This window comes from Rhinichthys klamathensis, unplaced genomic scaffold (assembly GCF_029890125.1).
Source record: "Rhinichthys klamathensis goyatoka isolate OS25496 unplaced genomic scaffold, OSU_Roscu_1.1 h1tg000121l_1, whole genome shotgun sequence".
In the NCBI taxonomy this organism is placed as follows: domain Eukaryota; kingdom Metazoa; phylum Chordata; class Actinopteri; order Cypriniformes; family Leuciscidae; genus Rhinichthys; species Rhinichthys klamathensis.
In genome coordinates, this window is record NW_026606658.1 from 852,603 (window position 1) to 866,793 (window position 14,191).

Below are 14,191 nucleotides of genomic sequence, written 5' to 3' on the forward strand. Positions count from 1 at the left end.
ATTGGAAGTTTTTTCTCTCTCGGAATCACGGTCTGTCAAGGTGCTATCAATCACAGTGGTAATTCCAAGTTATTGCACACCCACTTTGTGGGTCCTGGTGCCGACCCTGTACATCTTGCAGGACAAAACACTTGTTTTGAATTTACCTGTTATTAACTGGCCTGATATATACTTCGGATCTGAGAGCTCCGTTTGGTTTGTATTCCACCAACAATAGAACTTTAAAATTAATTCTGAGTAATAGTAATAATTCTGAAGTTTAATTGTAATGACCTAAGATCTGGTGTGACATGTTCAGTTATTTAAATAAATAACATGGATTGACCGATCGATCTCTTGAAATTGTGGCAATCCTATTGATTCACTTTAGAATGATAAATCATTGCTCAATTATTTTACACAGTATTGAAAATTAGAAAACGTCTTTTCGACCACAAATGTAGTCCATCCACATCAGTGTTGAGAAAAGCAACGGCAACACATGCTGTTTAACTTGAAGCTATGAGGTTTTAGCATTTACACTACTTTGCAATAACCACTTTTTATTTATGATCGCTAAATACAGAAAGAAATGCTTAAAATAATTTCTTGCAGATCTAATTTTCAACCTTTCGATTTTTACACAGCCTCTAAATTGAATGACCTGCTAAACTCGTTTCCGTTCTACAGCTATCGTTTCTGTTTCATCACAATTTCCCAATCTATGGACTGGAAAAAAAAGTCTGCAAGCTTTCTAAATGTCTAGCTTTACCAATACTAGGTGGTCAAAGGTGGTTAGAATAAAGCTACCAAAAATGTACTTTTAGCTTTCATCATTTTTTTATTATTATTTCTGCTCAAAATATCACAAGGAGAAAACACTTTATTTATTTACCAATTCATTTATTTGTATACAACAAAATTTCAAATAAGGAATTCCACTAATTTCAAATCAATACCCCAAGTACATACATATTTCGGTACTGATGAATGCATTACAAACGTTAAAACACTGTAAATAATTGTGTTTAAGAGCTGAAAAAAAAAGAAAAAAAAAGAAGTTGCACCATCAGCATTATCTAGGTAATATTGCTTTCCTTAAACAGTCAAGGCAAGTCAGGTCCCAGCAGCGGGCTAAAGCATAAACTCAAAATATTATGAGGACACACCAGTGGGTCTGGTAGTGACAAAAACAAGGGTCCCACTTCAAGAGAAATGCAAAACCCTGAGTAAAGGGGTATTATCAAAGTTGATGTGCTGAAGTGTTGCGGAGACATGAATCAGCTCAGTCAGCAGTGCTGAAGCGGTTACATTAATACTGTCCTGTTGATAGTGACACCTTGTTCCAAGACTACATTATTGTGTTTAAGTATTTAAAAACATTAACATTTTAAGTAAGAATTTAGCTGCAGCATCATGTCCAAGAATGTCCTGATTACACCAAGTAACAACCAAATATACCCACCTATTAACCTTTAAATGACTAGAGCTGCATTGTTTGGAACTTAAACAGAATGAGGCCACAAAGGTGGACAAAATTAAAGACAGTAAAAGGGTTGATGTCATTCGATGCATAAAAAGACTAAATGTCTATTTAGTGTTTGACTGTTACACACTACAGCATGCTTCTTCCCCATCAGAAAACAACAGCTCACGCAAGTACACCTGCATCCCTACCTCACTTTGCCATAACATCCCAATCTAACGTAATGGTGATAACATCAGAGAAATGTAGAAATTGAGCGTAAACTCCAGCAGCTTTAGAGTCTGAGCACAGTGAATATGTCAGGGGAGGGATAAAGTGAGTGAAGTTTGGTGGTTTTGAAAACTAATAATAACCCAACAAACTCCAACACCACCTCCCATTTGACTTCCTATAAATGTCCAAATGCCCGTCCAACCTTGAATGGATGGAAGGATGACAAGTATGGATACCCCTGAGCTGTTTTCTCTAAACAACTAGTCCCCTTCCCTCCCCCCCCCCCCCCCCCCAGAAAAGCCCTGTCCTGTGTGATGATGCTCGGGCTAGCGTTTCGACTTTGTCTCTTCTGCTTCTTTTTCTGAAAAGAAAAAGCAGACAAGACCATTGTCAATACTAGTTATCAAAGGGATAGTTCACCCAAAAATTAAAAATATAATAGGGATTTACCTTCGCCCCATGGACCTCAACAAGTCTGATTTTTTTAATAAAAAGTTTGAGCTTTTTTCAGTTCCCAGTGACCATTTTTTGACCATTCAATGGAAATCAATGGGAACCAAAACTCTTTGCCTACCAACATTCTTTGAAATTATCTATTATGTTCTACAGAAGAAAGAAATGCAAACAAGTTTGAAACAACATGAGGGTGAGACAGAATGACAATTTTAATTTTTTTGGGCGGACCATCCCTTTAACCAGTCCATCAGTATTATCCCGAGCAGAAGTGTCAAAACTTTCTACTATGAAGGGCCATCAATCAAACTTGAATGAGGGGCATGGGCTGAAAGTAAATACTGCATTATACCCAACTATATTATATTAAAATGTAATAAATAATTTTAGTATTATATAAATAAATAGGAATTTATAATAAATTAAATAAATAAATGTATGAATAAATATATTATTTACCGGTATATAATCTATATTTCAATAATGAAGCAAAAAAAGTTATAACAAAAATAAATTCTAAAAAGATATGCTTCAATGGTATGTTTTTTTGATATGGCACGGCAGGTGATATCAAAGGTCATGACGGGCCTGGTTTCAGCAGCTCTCAACATGCACACACAACTAAACAGGAACCAATATCATTTCTTTTGTCTGTTATACAGGTTGTCATTCATTGATCTTGCATCAGAATACGTAATGCTATCAGCTCACCTTTCCGTAGATCTTCTCGCTTTTTTGCTGCATCCTCCCTCTGTTTTTTGATAATAGCCAGCCTGGCAAGGTCCGCCCTAGCCTGGTCCGTCTTCCCCTCAAGATGCAGCTTCATGTATCGCTCCTTAGCCTTCTGCTTCTCAATCTCCTCCCTACACATGGAAACACGATGTATATAACGCAACAACCATTTATTTGACTGAGGATCTCAAGTTTACGCTATCCCACAGACCTTTCTCGACGCGAGAGCTCTTTAGGTGCATTGACATCTACTTCCACAACCTTCTTGCTTTTCTGGGAGATCCTGTTCGGGTTTTCGATTTCAATTATTCCTTCTACACCTTTCCTTTTAGGTTCCTTAAAGAAGAAATGAAATCATTAGTAAAAAATAATTTTAATTAGAAACTTTATAAATCAGAAACACCCTCTGCAGCACCATCAAATTTAAAACAGTTGCCCTATTAGAACCATAACATAATGTGTTAAAGGGAAAGTTCACTCAAAGATGAAAAATTTCATAACCCTCATGTCGTTCAGAACGAAAAAATTCAAACTAAAAAATTAAGACATTTTTAATATTCTCTCATTATTTCTTTGTCTGTCCATTGACAGCCCAAGCAAAAGCATTAAAAAGTACAAAAGACATTATATAATTAACCCATTTGAAATGAGCAGTTTAATTCAAGCCTTCTGAAACACAATCACTTTATATGATGAACAGATTTATTTTACACTTTTATTCACCTATAAACAATCAACGCACACATATAGAGCACATCAAATTAGTGTTGCCATGATACTGGAATTTCCAACTTTGATACGATACCTTGAAAAATATCGATATTCTATAACATTTTTGATACCATGGGGAAAACTGCCATTTATACTGCCATACAAATAATTTCTTATCTCCTCATAATTTTTTGATAATTTGGGTAATTTTGTTGTAATAGCTTATTTGAATCGTTGAACTACATTTAAAAAACACAAAAACAAATAAACAGTCAGTAATGAAATGAAAACAAATAGCAAACGATAGCACAAATAAATACAATAGGATAAAGAGCCAAATTAAATAAACATGGCTTTAAGTTTTTCAGGTGGGTCTAACAGTATATTTTGGTAAGAAATACTACAGAATTTAAAGTAATTAAATTGTAAAATAACACAGGATTAGATTAAGGCCTTGTCCACACGGACACGGGTATTTTTATAACCGGAGTTTTGCCGTTTTTAAAAAGAAATCCCGTCCACACATGCTCGGTCTCCGTCTACATGAAAACGCAAAAACACGCTATCAAGCGCGGTCAAGTGCATGCCACGCCAGCAGGCGGCGATATAAACCTTAACCGTAAAGCCACGTTGGCCAATCAGAAGCGCAAATATGATGTCAAACACAGCGGATAACGGCGCTCACTCTGACGTCGCAAGGCAAAAACCCCGGTTTCACTGTCTACACGACAACACTGTAACCGGCGTTTTTGAATATCCTCACCCTGGCAGGGGTTTTCAAAAATTTTCCGTTTCAGTGCGTTTTCGTGTGGACGAACGGCCGAACCGCGTAAAAAAAAAGTCACGGTTATAAAAATACCCGTGTCCGTGTGGACAGGGCCTAATTAATGCTTACAATTTAAGTTACAAAAGTTATTCAGTCAAGAGCAGCGAGTGATTTTATCTTTGTCTTTTGTTCTTTGATTAACATGACAGAAAGCAACAGGTTTATTGGGCTGCTGTCAATTTATGATCCAATTGGATGATCCCATGTCACTGTTACACAACTAATTACATTCCAAAACTGACTGTATTTACCTGAATACTCGGCAAGACAGCATTTTGACAAAATTTGCTTTCACATCCATATTGTGCTACATTCCTGCTAATGTACAAGTTTTATTTATTTATATAGGACATTTAAAAACAGCAAACAGGGCTGACCAAACTGCTGAACAATACACAAGATAAAGAACAAGGACAAACCACACATTCATGACAGAAGCTCACAATGAATTAAGCTAAAGAAAAAAAATAGGTTTTAAGAGAGGATTTAAAAACAGTTAAAGATTGAGCAGCTCTGATGTAAACCGGAAGGCTGTTCCAAAGCCTAGGACCAGCAACAGCAAAGGCTCTGTCTCCTCTATTCTTTAACCGTGATCTGGGGACAGACAGAAGTCTCTGATCACCAGACCTCAGGTTTCGTGTGGGGTTGTGTGGGCAGAGTAGCTCAGACAGATAGCTTGGTGCCAGGTTATTTACGGGTTTAAAAACAAATAAAAGAATTTTAAACTCGATTCTAAAATGCACAGGTAGCCAATGCAGAGATTTTAAGATAGGTGAAACATGACCAAATTTGCGTTTTCTTTTGAGGAACTTTGCAGCAGCGTTCTGTACTAATTGGAGACGAGCAATAGAGTGTTTGGGTATGCCAAAGTAGAGAGAGTTGCAGTAGTCCAACCGCGATGTAATGAGCGCATGGATAGCAATCTCTAGTGTTTTCTCAGAAAGGGAGGATTTAATTTTAGAGAGAAGACGTAACTGAAAAAAGCAAGCACTAATCACCGCATTGATTTGTTTTTCAAATTTGAGGTTCTGATCCCAGAGAACACCTAGGTTCTTAATGCAAGATGACTTTGGATAAAGATAGACCAGATCAATGTTGCTGCTATTATAGTTGTCATGGGGGCCAAAGACTATAACCTCGGTCTTGGATTCATTCAAAAATAAGAAATTGAGAAAACCACATTTTTACTTCTAGGTATGCAAAAAGAGATTTTAGAGCAGTATCTTTGTTGGGTTTCAGAGGGAAATAAAATTTGTGTATCATCTGCATAGCAGTGAAATGATACACCATGCTTTCTGAAAATGGAGCCCAGAGGAAGTAAATACATGGAAAAAAAGAATGGGTGCGAGAATAGACCCCTGCGGCACTCCACAGGAGAGTTGAGCTGGTGAGGAAGAAAAATTACCCAGTTTGACAGAGCAACTTCTATTTGTTAGATAAGATCTAAACCAACTGAGGACAGTTCCCTGGATGCCCACAGAGTATTCTAGTCGGGATAATAGAGTTTTATGATCAACTGTATCAAAGGCCGAGGTTAAGTCTAAAAGTAATAAGATCATAGAGTCACCAGCATCGGTCGCTAACAGTATATCATTAGAAACCCTTACAACTATGTGCATCAAAATAAAATAGGTCCTCTTATTCACCAAAATTCAGTGCATCTCCTTAAAGAATAAATAAAAAGAAATAAAAAGAAAATGTAGCAAAACTTCAACAGGGCACTATTTTACATTGTGTAAATATATTTTAGGAAGCAAAATATAAACTTGCATTGTACCTGCATAATGGATGTGAATAAAACAAATATTAAAAAACAAATATTCCATAACAGAATGTAACCCAATGAGAACATGTCAAGGCAGAACTATGCACTATGGAAGTTCGATTAATGGATGAAATTGAGATTTGACGCTTAAGAAATGTAAAATGTTGTGGTAGTACAGTCAGTGATTAGTTGTGAAATCTTACCGCATAAATTTAATCTATTTAATCCTCCATATGAAAGTTCATGTGCTCGAATTATTTCTATTTGTTAAACAATAGATCAAAACAAGACGTTTGTAGTACTGATTATTGGCGTACATTAATCGAACTTTCATGCCTCTTATATAGTAAATACATATTACTATGTAGTATGTACCAATTTACTAATGCTCACACTCGGTCTCAGGCGCGCAGACACAATCGGTCTCTCTCGCGCGCAGACACAATCGGTCTCTCTCGCGCGCAGACACAATCGGTCTCTCTCGCGCGCAGACACAATCGGTCTCTCTCGCGCGCAGACAGGGTCCGACATTAACACCCGCCAAGCGCCAAATGCGGGTAGATTTTCCGCTTGGCGAGTAAATCTCAAAAGGCTATCCGCCCCACTGGCGGGTGAATGTTCATACCAAAATAGTAATGTAACGAGTTAACGAGTCCTCTTATCGATGCTCCTGCTCCAAAGCGATTTTTTGTCTCGCCATAGTCTTATTTGATCTGTGAGTAATAGACGACAGTAGTGCGTCTGACAGGGCGCAACTAAAGCACGAGCAGAGAGAGAGAGAGCCCGGTCGCGCGCACGCACTCTTTCTCTTCGGAGCCAGGTGAAAGTAACAAGGCTTCACCGTCTCCTAAGCGCTGTCTTGCTCTCTCTCTCCTTGTCACATATTAATCAAAATAAATCGACACGATGGTAAAAGGTCGGAAGACCATAGTTTCATGTGGAGCATTCGGATATGTTTTTTCCTGAATTACCGCTGGGTGGGAATTGTGCTAAAATACCTTCTCTTCTCTGAAAAGCGTTCCGCACATTCAGCTGACATAAACCACACTTTAAATAAACGAAAAAACCTATCCAGTGATTAAATGTTTTCTGTGTTGACACAAATCTTGTGGGATGTCCCAACCGCCAGGATAACCACACAACGCGTACACATCCGATAATGACACGTCCAATTCGCGAACTAATGACTCCTTTGAACCGGTTCATTTTAATGAATGGTTTAAACAACTGATATTTCCAGTCCTTCAGTTACTGATCGGATCAGTCAGAGTGAATGGAGTAAAAAAAATAGGCAGAGTAAAACTAAATATTTTTTTGAAATAATTATAATATATGATTATAGCATATATTTTATTAAATATACAATAATACATTTCATTTGTACAGAACTATTTTCATATAGGCACCACCACAAAAATATTATTTTAATGTGTGTAACTTGTGTAATATGTGTGTAAATAAAAGTAAAAATGGAAAATAATAGACCAGAAATATGACAAAAATGTTTAAATATAGCCTATATATAAATTAATGTATATGTGACACAAAAAGGCTGTTTTTGGCCGGTAAAAAATATGCTTGGCTGGTGGATTTTTTCATCTACCAGTCCCCGTGGCAGGTGAGCCAAAAAGTTAATTTCGGACCCTGCGCGCAGACACAATCGGTATCTCTCGCGCGCAGACACAATCGGTATCTCTCGCGCGCAGACACAATCGGTATCTCTCGCGCGCAGACACACTCGTCTCTCACGTGCAGACACACTCGGTATCTCACGCGCACTTTCGAGCGCGCTCTTGGACACTCGGTCTCTTTCGTGCACTGTTGCTCGCGCGCAGACACACAAAAAAAAAACTTTGATACGGAGCATTCTGTGAATGGAATGACGCATTTTAAATATCGCTCGATCACGCAAATTTGATCGTGGGAAGCCAAAATCGTGATCGTGATTAAAATTCTATTAATCCTGCAGCCCTAATTGGTACCATTTGAGGTATTTCAGTATCGATACTAGGGTTTGTGACGGTACACAAAACTGACGGTTTAGTACGTACAACGGTTTTGATGTCACGCTTTCCTCCGTTGAAACGCTTAGCGATTACACTAGATATAATACATTTCAGTAAGTTGTACTGTATATTTCAACATACCTTCAGATGTTCATTCATGTTTATTAGAAAGAGATGATCACGTTCACTCGCTGCTTAAACTGAGGCGCCTATATAATGTTCTGTTACGCCACATTAAAGAGCATCAAAATGGCATTTGTTGTTTGAATTTCGTGATAAAATGAACATAATTTGAAAAATGACACCGTTTCCAATCGAAATAACAAACCGCGGAGCTTACTGCGATTATTGGTGGTTAGGCTACAACGCTGTATTCGTCTTGTACACAAAAGACACAAAAATTAATTACACACCTAATTACTATTTAATCAAATGTTAGGGAAGAAAAATTTGTTTTGTGATATAAGGTAAAGTGAGGTCAACCTCAACAATGGGCTAGGGCTTGGCATCAGGGGGCGGGGTACAGCATGAGAATACCGCTGTACATACCGTGGGTTGTGCATCGCGTTTTTCGTTTTGGTTTGAATACTGTTACACCCCTAATCAATACATATCGAAATATCAATATTTTTGACAAAACTACATAAAATATGGTTCACTGAAGCTTAAACGTCTTTGCGTGACTGTGACATGTGAGAACAAACCTCATTGGTTCTTGTGCTTCAGGCCAACATGTTTGAGCTTGTGTTTACTATATGTGATGTGCTCCATGCATGTGCTTTGGTCAATGTTTATATGTGAATAAAAACCTAAATGAAATCAGCTTATCTTATAAAGCAAACGAGGATCTTCAGGAAACTTGGACTAAACAACTCGTTTCATATGGAATGGATTACGTTTACAATGCACTTGTATCTTAAATGGGTTTGGAACTAGGGTGAGTAAATGACAGGATTCTAATTGTTTAAAGAACTATCCCTTTAAGTGAATTTAATTAAAACATCATACTTCATCGTCACTGCTGCTCTCCTCTTCAGATTCTGAACTTTCACGTTCAGCCCCTTCTTTCGCCTCCTACACACAACATAAATCACATTTTCCATTTTACAAACTGGAAGCAGTTCAGCAGAGTAAACGTGAACTTCAGAAGTGTGGCAACTAAAGGAAAGTGGCAGAAGAAGAACTTATACACTCACCAGTTCCCTCTGAGCTTTCATCTGCCGATCAATCTCCTCAGGGTTGCTGAACTGCTTCCCACGGCCCTTATGGCTCTTTCTGCCTAAGGTGGTGGACAAGGTAAAATAAGAAAATAAACAAATTAAAAACAGTAAGAGGCGATGATACTATATGCAAACATTTAATGCCATAATTAGGCGAAGCATGAACAAGAGTCGTCAGTGAAACTGTCGACTTATCGGACAATCACATGTTACTGCACTGGTCCAATATGGCCTGAGTTTATACTAGCGTCCATGCTTCTTTCCCCACCGTGATTTGCCCATTATAGAGAAGCTGTAGCCACTAACGGTATCCTCAGAGGCCTTATATTCACCGTCAATTTCATATTTCCCTTTCATAAGTTTTCTTCTTTTTTTTTATACTGGCTCTGGCGGTGTGTTGGAAACGGTAAAACAGCGATCAGGCAGGCGCACGACACTCACCTCCTCTCGGCATCGTGGAATCACTCTGTGACGATGAAAACCCTCAAAGGAAAAAGACTATTTCTGGTCGTAATATGAAATGTACCCTCTAGAATTGAATAGCTTTAATATGTTCTATAAACTTCTACAAAATGGCTATTTTAAAGTTAAATATGACGCAACCTCGTCGACTCAAATTAGTACCGCTGAATGCACTATTCTGCCGCTTCCTGTGAGTGACGTCAAGAGACTTTACTGTTGATGATTGAATGCTGGGTTGGCCAATCAAAATTCAAAATGATTTTTACGACAGAGGCAGTTATCCAATGCGATGTCATGTAATCTTCGTATCATTCTATGCAGTTATCTTTGTATTATGTTTACGCCAGTAAAATATTTATTAATATCTTGAACTAACTTTTATTTTTAGATTTTCAGTTTTCATTTTAGTTTAAGTTTTAGTCATGTGCTTTTTTTATTTAAGTTTTAGTGCCATGTTGTAAATAGGATTTCAACTTTAACCTATTTATTTCAGTTAGTGGCCAAGGCAACATTTCTAATTTTCGTTTTAACTTTTTTAAGTTTATGTTTTTTTACTTTATATTAAGCCTATACTTTATTTCAGTTGTATTTCAATTAAGAAAACGGTTTTTAATAGTTTTAGTTAACAATCACAACACTGATTCTTTGTAGATTAAATTATGATTTATAAAATGTATTACATGAATGTATGGCACGTTGTTCAGAACCCATTAGACTTTTGTTCATCTTCAGAAAACAATAGTTAACTATTAGTTAACAATAACAACACTGATTCTATGTAAATTCAACTGTAATTTATAAAATGTATATCAATGTATAGCACATAAAACCAACATGAATATAAAATAGCATTTCTAAGAATGTGGCACAAGATTTCTCCTTTTTATTATCTTCCTGATTTCTCATTGACCCACAAAATGGGTTTTCTGATTGTTGAATTATTTTGTGTAATTTATACATAAGAGTTAGTAATTAGGAAAACCTGAACACACTCACACACAATACAAAACACTCATTTTAATAACACACATAACTAAACAAAATTAATTGAACATGAATGTCCCTCTCTTCAGCTCTCTCCACTGTTTATCTTTTAGGATTGATTACCACATCAGCATGATGTTTCTGCTGTGAGTCTTTGTGTTTCTTTTGGTTAATAAAACAGAATGATGCAAGGGCAAGAAATATTCCAGCGGTGATCAGCTCTCCTCCAGCCATGTAAAAAATCAGTTCATAGTTCTTGTACTTGTCCACCAAATAACCTGTGGAGAAAAATACATGTAAAATATTTATTAAATTTACAAATGGATCATAAAAACTCCCATTCCAGAGGCGATGATTTAGTTTAATGCATGTCTTCATGATAACTCACCAGCAGAGGGTGGTCCGATCAGCACAGCCAATGCCTCAAAGAGAAGCACTAGGCCAAGTGCACTGGAAAAACTGCTTGTTCCCACAATACCCATCAGAACTTCAAATTGTAGTGCACCCACCATGCCATAAGACAGCCCAAAGAACACGCAAAAGATAACTAGTCCCTTGTAGTCTGTGCTTGTAGCTGAACAAACATCTGTTAGGCCATTGAAGATCAAGGCCAGGCTGAAGAAATAAGACATCTTGGGTCGAATCCAATTTAAACCAGCCAATATGCCACATGTGGGACGAGCAAAGATGTCAACAAATCCTATAATAGACAACAAAAAGGCAGCATCATGCGCAGGCACTCCTTGGTCCTTAGCGTAGTTGACTAAGAGAATAGTTGGAACAAATAGGCCAAGGACAACTATAAATTTTGCAATGATATAAATAATAAGCCCTCTGTTACAAAGTACACTGAAGTCCAAAAGCTTCTTTTTAGTGGGCTTTTTATCAATATTGTTTTCACAAATGATATTCTCTTGTCCAGCCTCAGGAGGCAGCATTTCCTTGAGCTCTTGGGAACAGGCTATCGCTTTCCTTTCTTTACGTTTCAGGGGTCTCATTACAGCTGCACAGGTGCAACAGTTGAGCAGAAGACCGCCAGTAATGAGAAAGCCTCCTCTCCATCCATATTGGTTGAGCAGCATTTGTCCTAATGGAGAAAGAACTGCCAGAAATACAGGACTTCCAGCTGCCGCCAGTCCATTGGCAAGTGGTCTGCGTTTGTCAAAATAAGACCCCAGCATAATCAGTGATGGTTGGAAGTTCAAAGCCAGTCCAAAACCTTTAAAGAGAGAAAGGCATTATTCGTTCAAAAATGGATGCAACTACACTGACATTAACAACTTCCATACACGTTTTTATAATGGTATTTTCGTTTCTAAAACAAAGCTTTGTCTTGTGTTTAGCAATATCAATACACCCAATGTAGGATTTTGCTTTGACTTTCTTTGGAACTATTTATGTTGGTAAATATGTCCTTAAATATGTCTCTAATATTAACTTCTTTTTTTTTTTTAAATCAAAATGTTATAAATATCATACCTGCAAAAGAAAGAAAGTCATTCAGGTTTGGAATGAGGGTGATCAAATAATGACAGAATTTTCATTTTTGGGTGAAATATCCCTTTAAGCAATATTGCCTGTGCTGATATTCACATTTAAAAAAAAAAAATAGGTCAATGCTGAATAATTTACATTTTACAACAAGACACATTACCAGTTACTACTTTTTGCTTCACCAAAGAAAACAGTCCAAATGAATCAAAACAGAATCAACCACCAAGCAACACACAGATGATGTTTTGGTCATGAATTAATCAATGTATATGAACGAATAGGTTGAATGAACGATTCAATAACTCACTCATAAAGACACATTTAGACACTGGCGTAACTATGTAAAATGTTGAAAGAGTCACTGAAAACTCCCCACAGAGTACCAGAACTAACTGTCTTTAGAATCATAAGTTATTTATCACAAATATCTATTAGTTACCTGTGATGACACCTGCAGTGAGGTAAAGCTGTATAATGTTATTAGTGAAAGATGCACTTATCATCCCTCCTGACGCCAGTAATCCTCCAACCAACATGACTGGCCGGCATCCAAATGTATTAACCATAATGCTACAGACTGGACCTGGATTAAATGAAAATAAATATATTGACCATTAAGAAAAAAAAAAGACTTTTATAAAAATCTTAAAGTTTTTATAAATCTGACAACTTTCAATGTACATGATCTTACCTGAACCATAGAGCATTGCTAATATTATAGAAGAAATCCAGGCAGTGTCACTGTATCCACACTTAAATTCTTGCATAAGTTCTTTGAAATAAACACTTATAGCTTTTGGGAAGGCATACGAGAAGCCAGTGATGACAAAACCTCCCAGCAGAACAATCCAGCCCCAGCCGCCATCCGGGGCACCTTCTGTCTCTCTCTCATCTACAATAATTCCCATAGTGGCTCAGGCCTCCAAAAGAGAAGACAAAACTTTTTGGATATGCTTATATTATCTGTAGAATCAAAACACTTTTTCAGAAGGAAGCTACGCAGTCGATGCACTACTGAACATGTGCTGGTTCACCTGCGCCACATTACACAAAGGAAGTAAGTATAGAAGTACAAGCCACACATTTCCCTTCACCCCCCGGAAGTAGAGTCATAGGCCGACCTACTCATTAAGTGACTGACATACTGCAGTTACGTGTAATGTATCATATTTACTAATTCTTATCAAGTATCTATATACGTTTTTCCCCATTGATTTCTGTTACAATTGATTGAATCATTTCTGCTCTCAAATGCCAAGTCTCTGGTTACACCTCAGATTATAAAGTATAACATGAATATTTTAACAGGATGCATTATTTGTACAATGAGGAGGAAACACATTCAGGGTGTGGATATATTTGTTTCCTTTAATAATGTCTTTTTTACACCACTTTTGTGCATTGACATTATATGATCTGATTCAGAATGTCTGGATTTTGACATAAACAGAAAGTCTGAAAGATTCCAATTGGGACAGACTTTTAAAATGCCTGTTTTAAATCTTTTCATTACTACAATTCCTCTTTACTGTTTTAAATGTGAATCTAGACATGGATGTCAATATACTATAATATTCTTTATACTATAAAGGCCCATTCACACCACGGACGATAAGTTATAACTATAAAGATAGCCTATAGTTCTATATTGTTCTCAATATTAAAGAATAGCAGAGTTCACACCACAGCTATAACGATAACGGCACAGATAAACGTATAGTCGGAATCACTTTCAGAACGATGTTATCCAACGGATGAATGATGAAAACAGCCAATCAAAGTCCATCCTGCTATAACGAGCTCGAGCATTTAAAGTGACCGACAAGCAAGCGTGTAGAATATATCATTACAGTTATCCTT

The 14,191-nt window shown here is 37.1% G+C and overlaps 2 protein-coding genes across 2 annotated transcripts; both read right to left on the bottom strand.

The window, feature by feature from the left end:
* Nucleotides 1–861: 861 nt before the first annotated feature.
* pdap1a (pdgfa associated protein 1a) lies at nucleotides 862–10,058 on the bottom strand. The gene is made up of 6 exons (XM_056255439.1): nucleotides 9,833–10,058; nucleotides 9,368–9,450; nucleotides 9,180–9,245; nucleotides 3,075–3,199; nucleotides 2,843–2,994; nucleotides 862–2,039 (listed from the first exon to the last, which is right to left on the bottom strand). Exons 1-6 carry the CDS (start codon nucleotides 9,843–9,845, stop codon nucleotides 2,005–2,007), a joined length of 474 nt encoding a protein of 157 aa, XP_056111414.1. The 5' UTR covers nucleotides 9,846–10,058; the 3' UTR covers nucleotides 862–2,004.
* Nucleotides 10,059–10,716: 658 nt separating this feature from the next.
* Nucleotides 10,717–13,475, bottom strand: slc16a8 (solute carrier family 16 member 8). The gene is made up of 4 exons (XM_056255440.1): nucleotides 13,023–13,475; nucleotides 12,771–12,914; nucleotides 11,226–12,056; nucleotides 10,717–11,115 (listed from the first exon to the last, which is right to left on the bottom strand). Exons 1-4 carry the CDS (start codon nucleotides 13,237–13,239, stop codon nucleotides 10,940–10,942), a joined length of 1,368 nt encoding a protein of 455 aa, XP_056111415.1. The 5' UTR covers nucleotides 13,240–13,475; the 3' UTR covers nucleotides 10,717–10,939.
* Nucleotides 13,476–14,191: the final 716 nt, after the last annotated feature.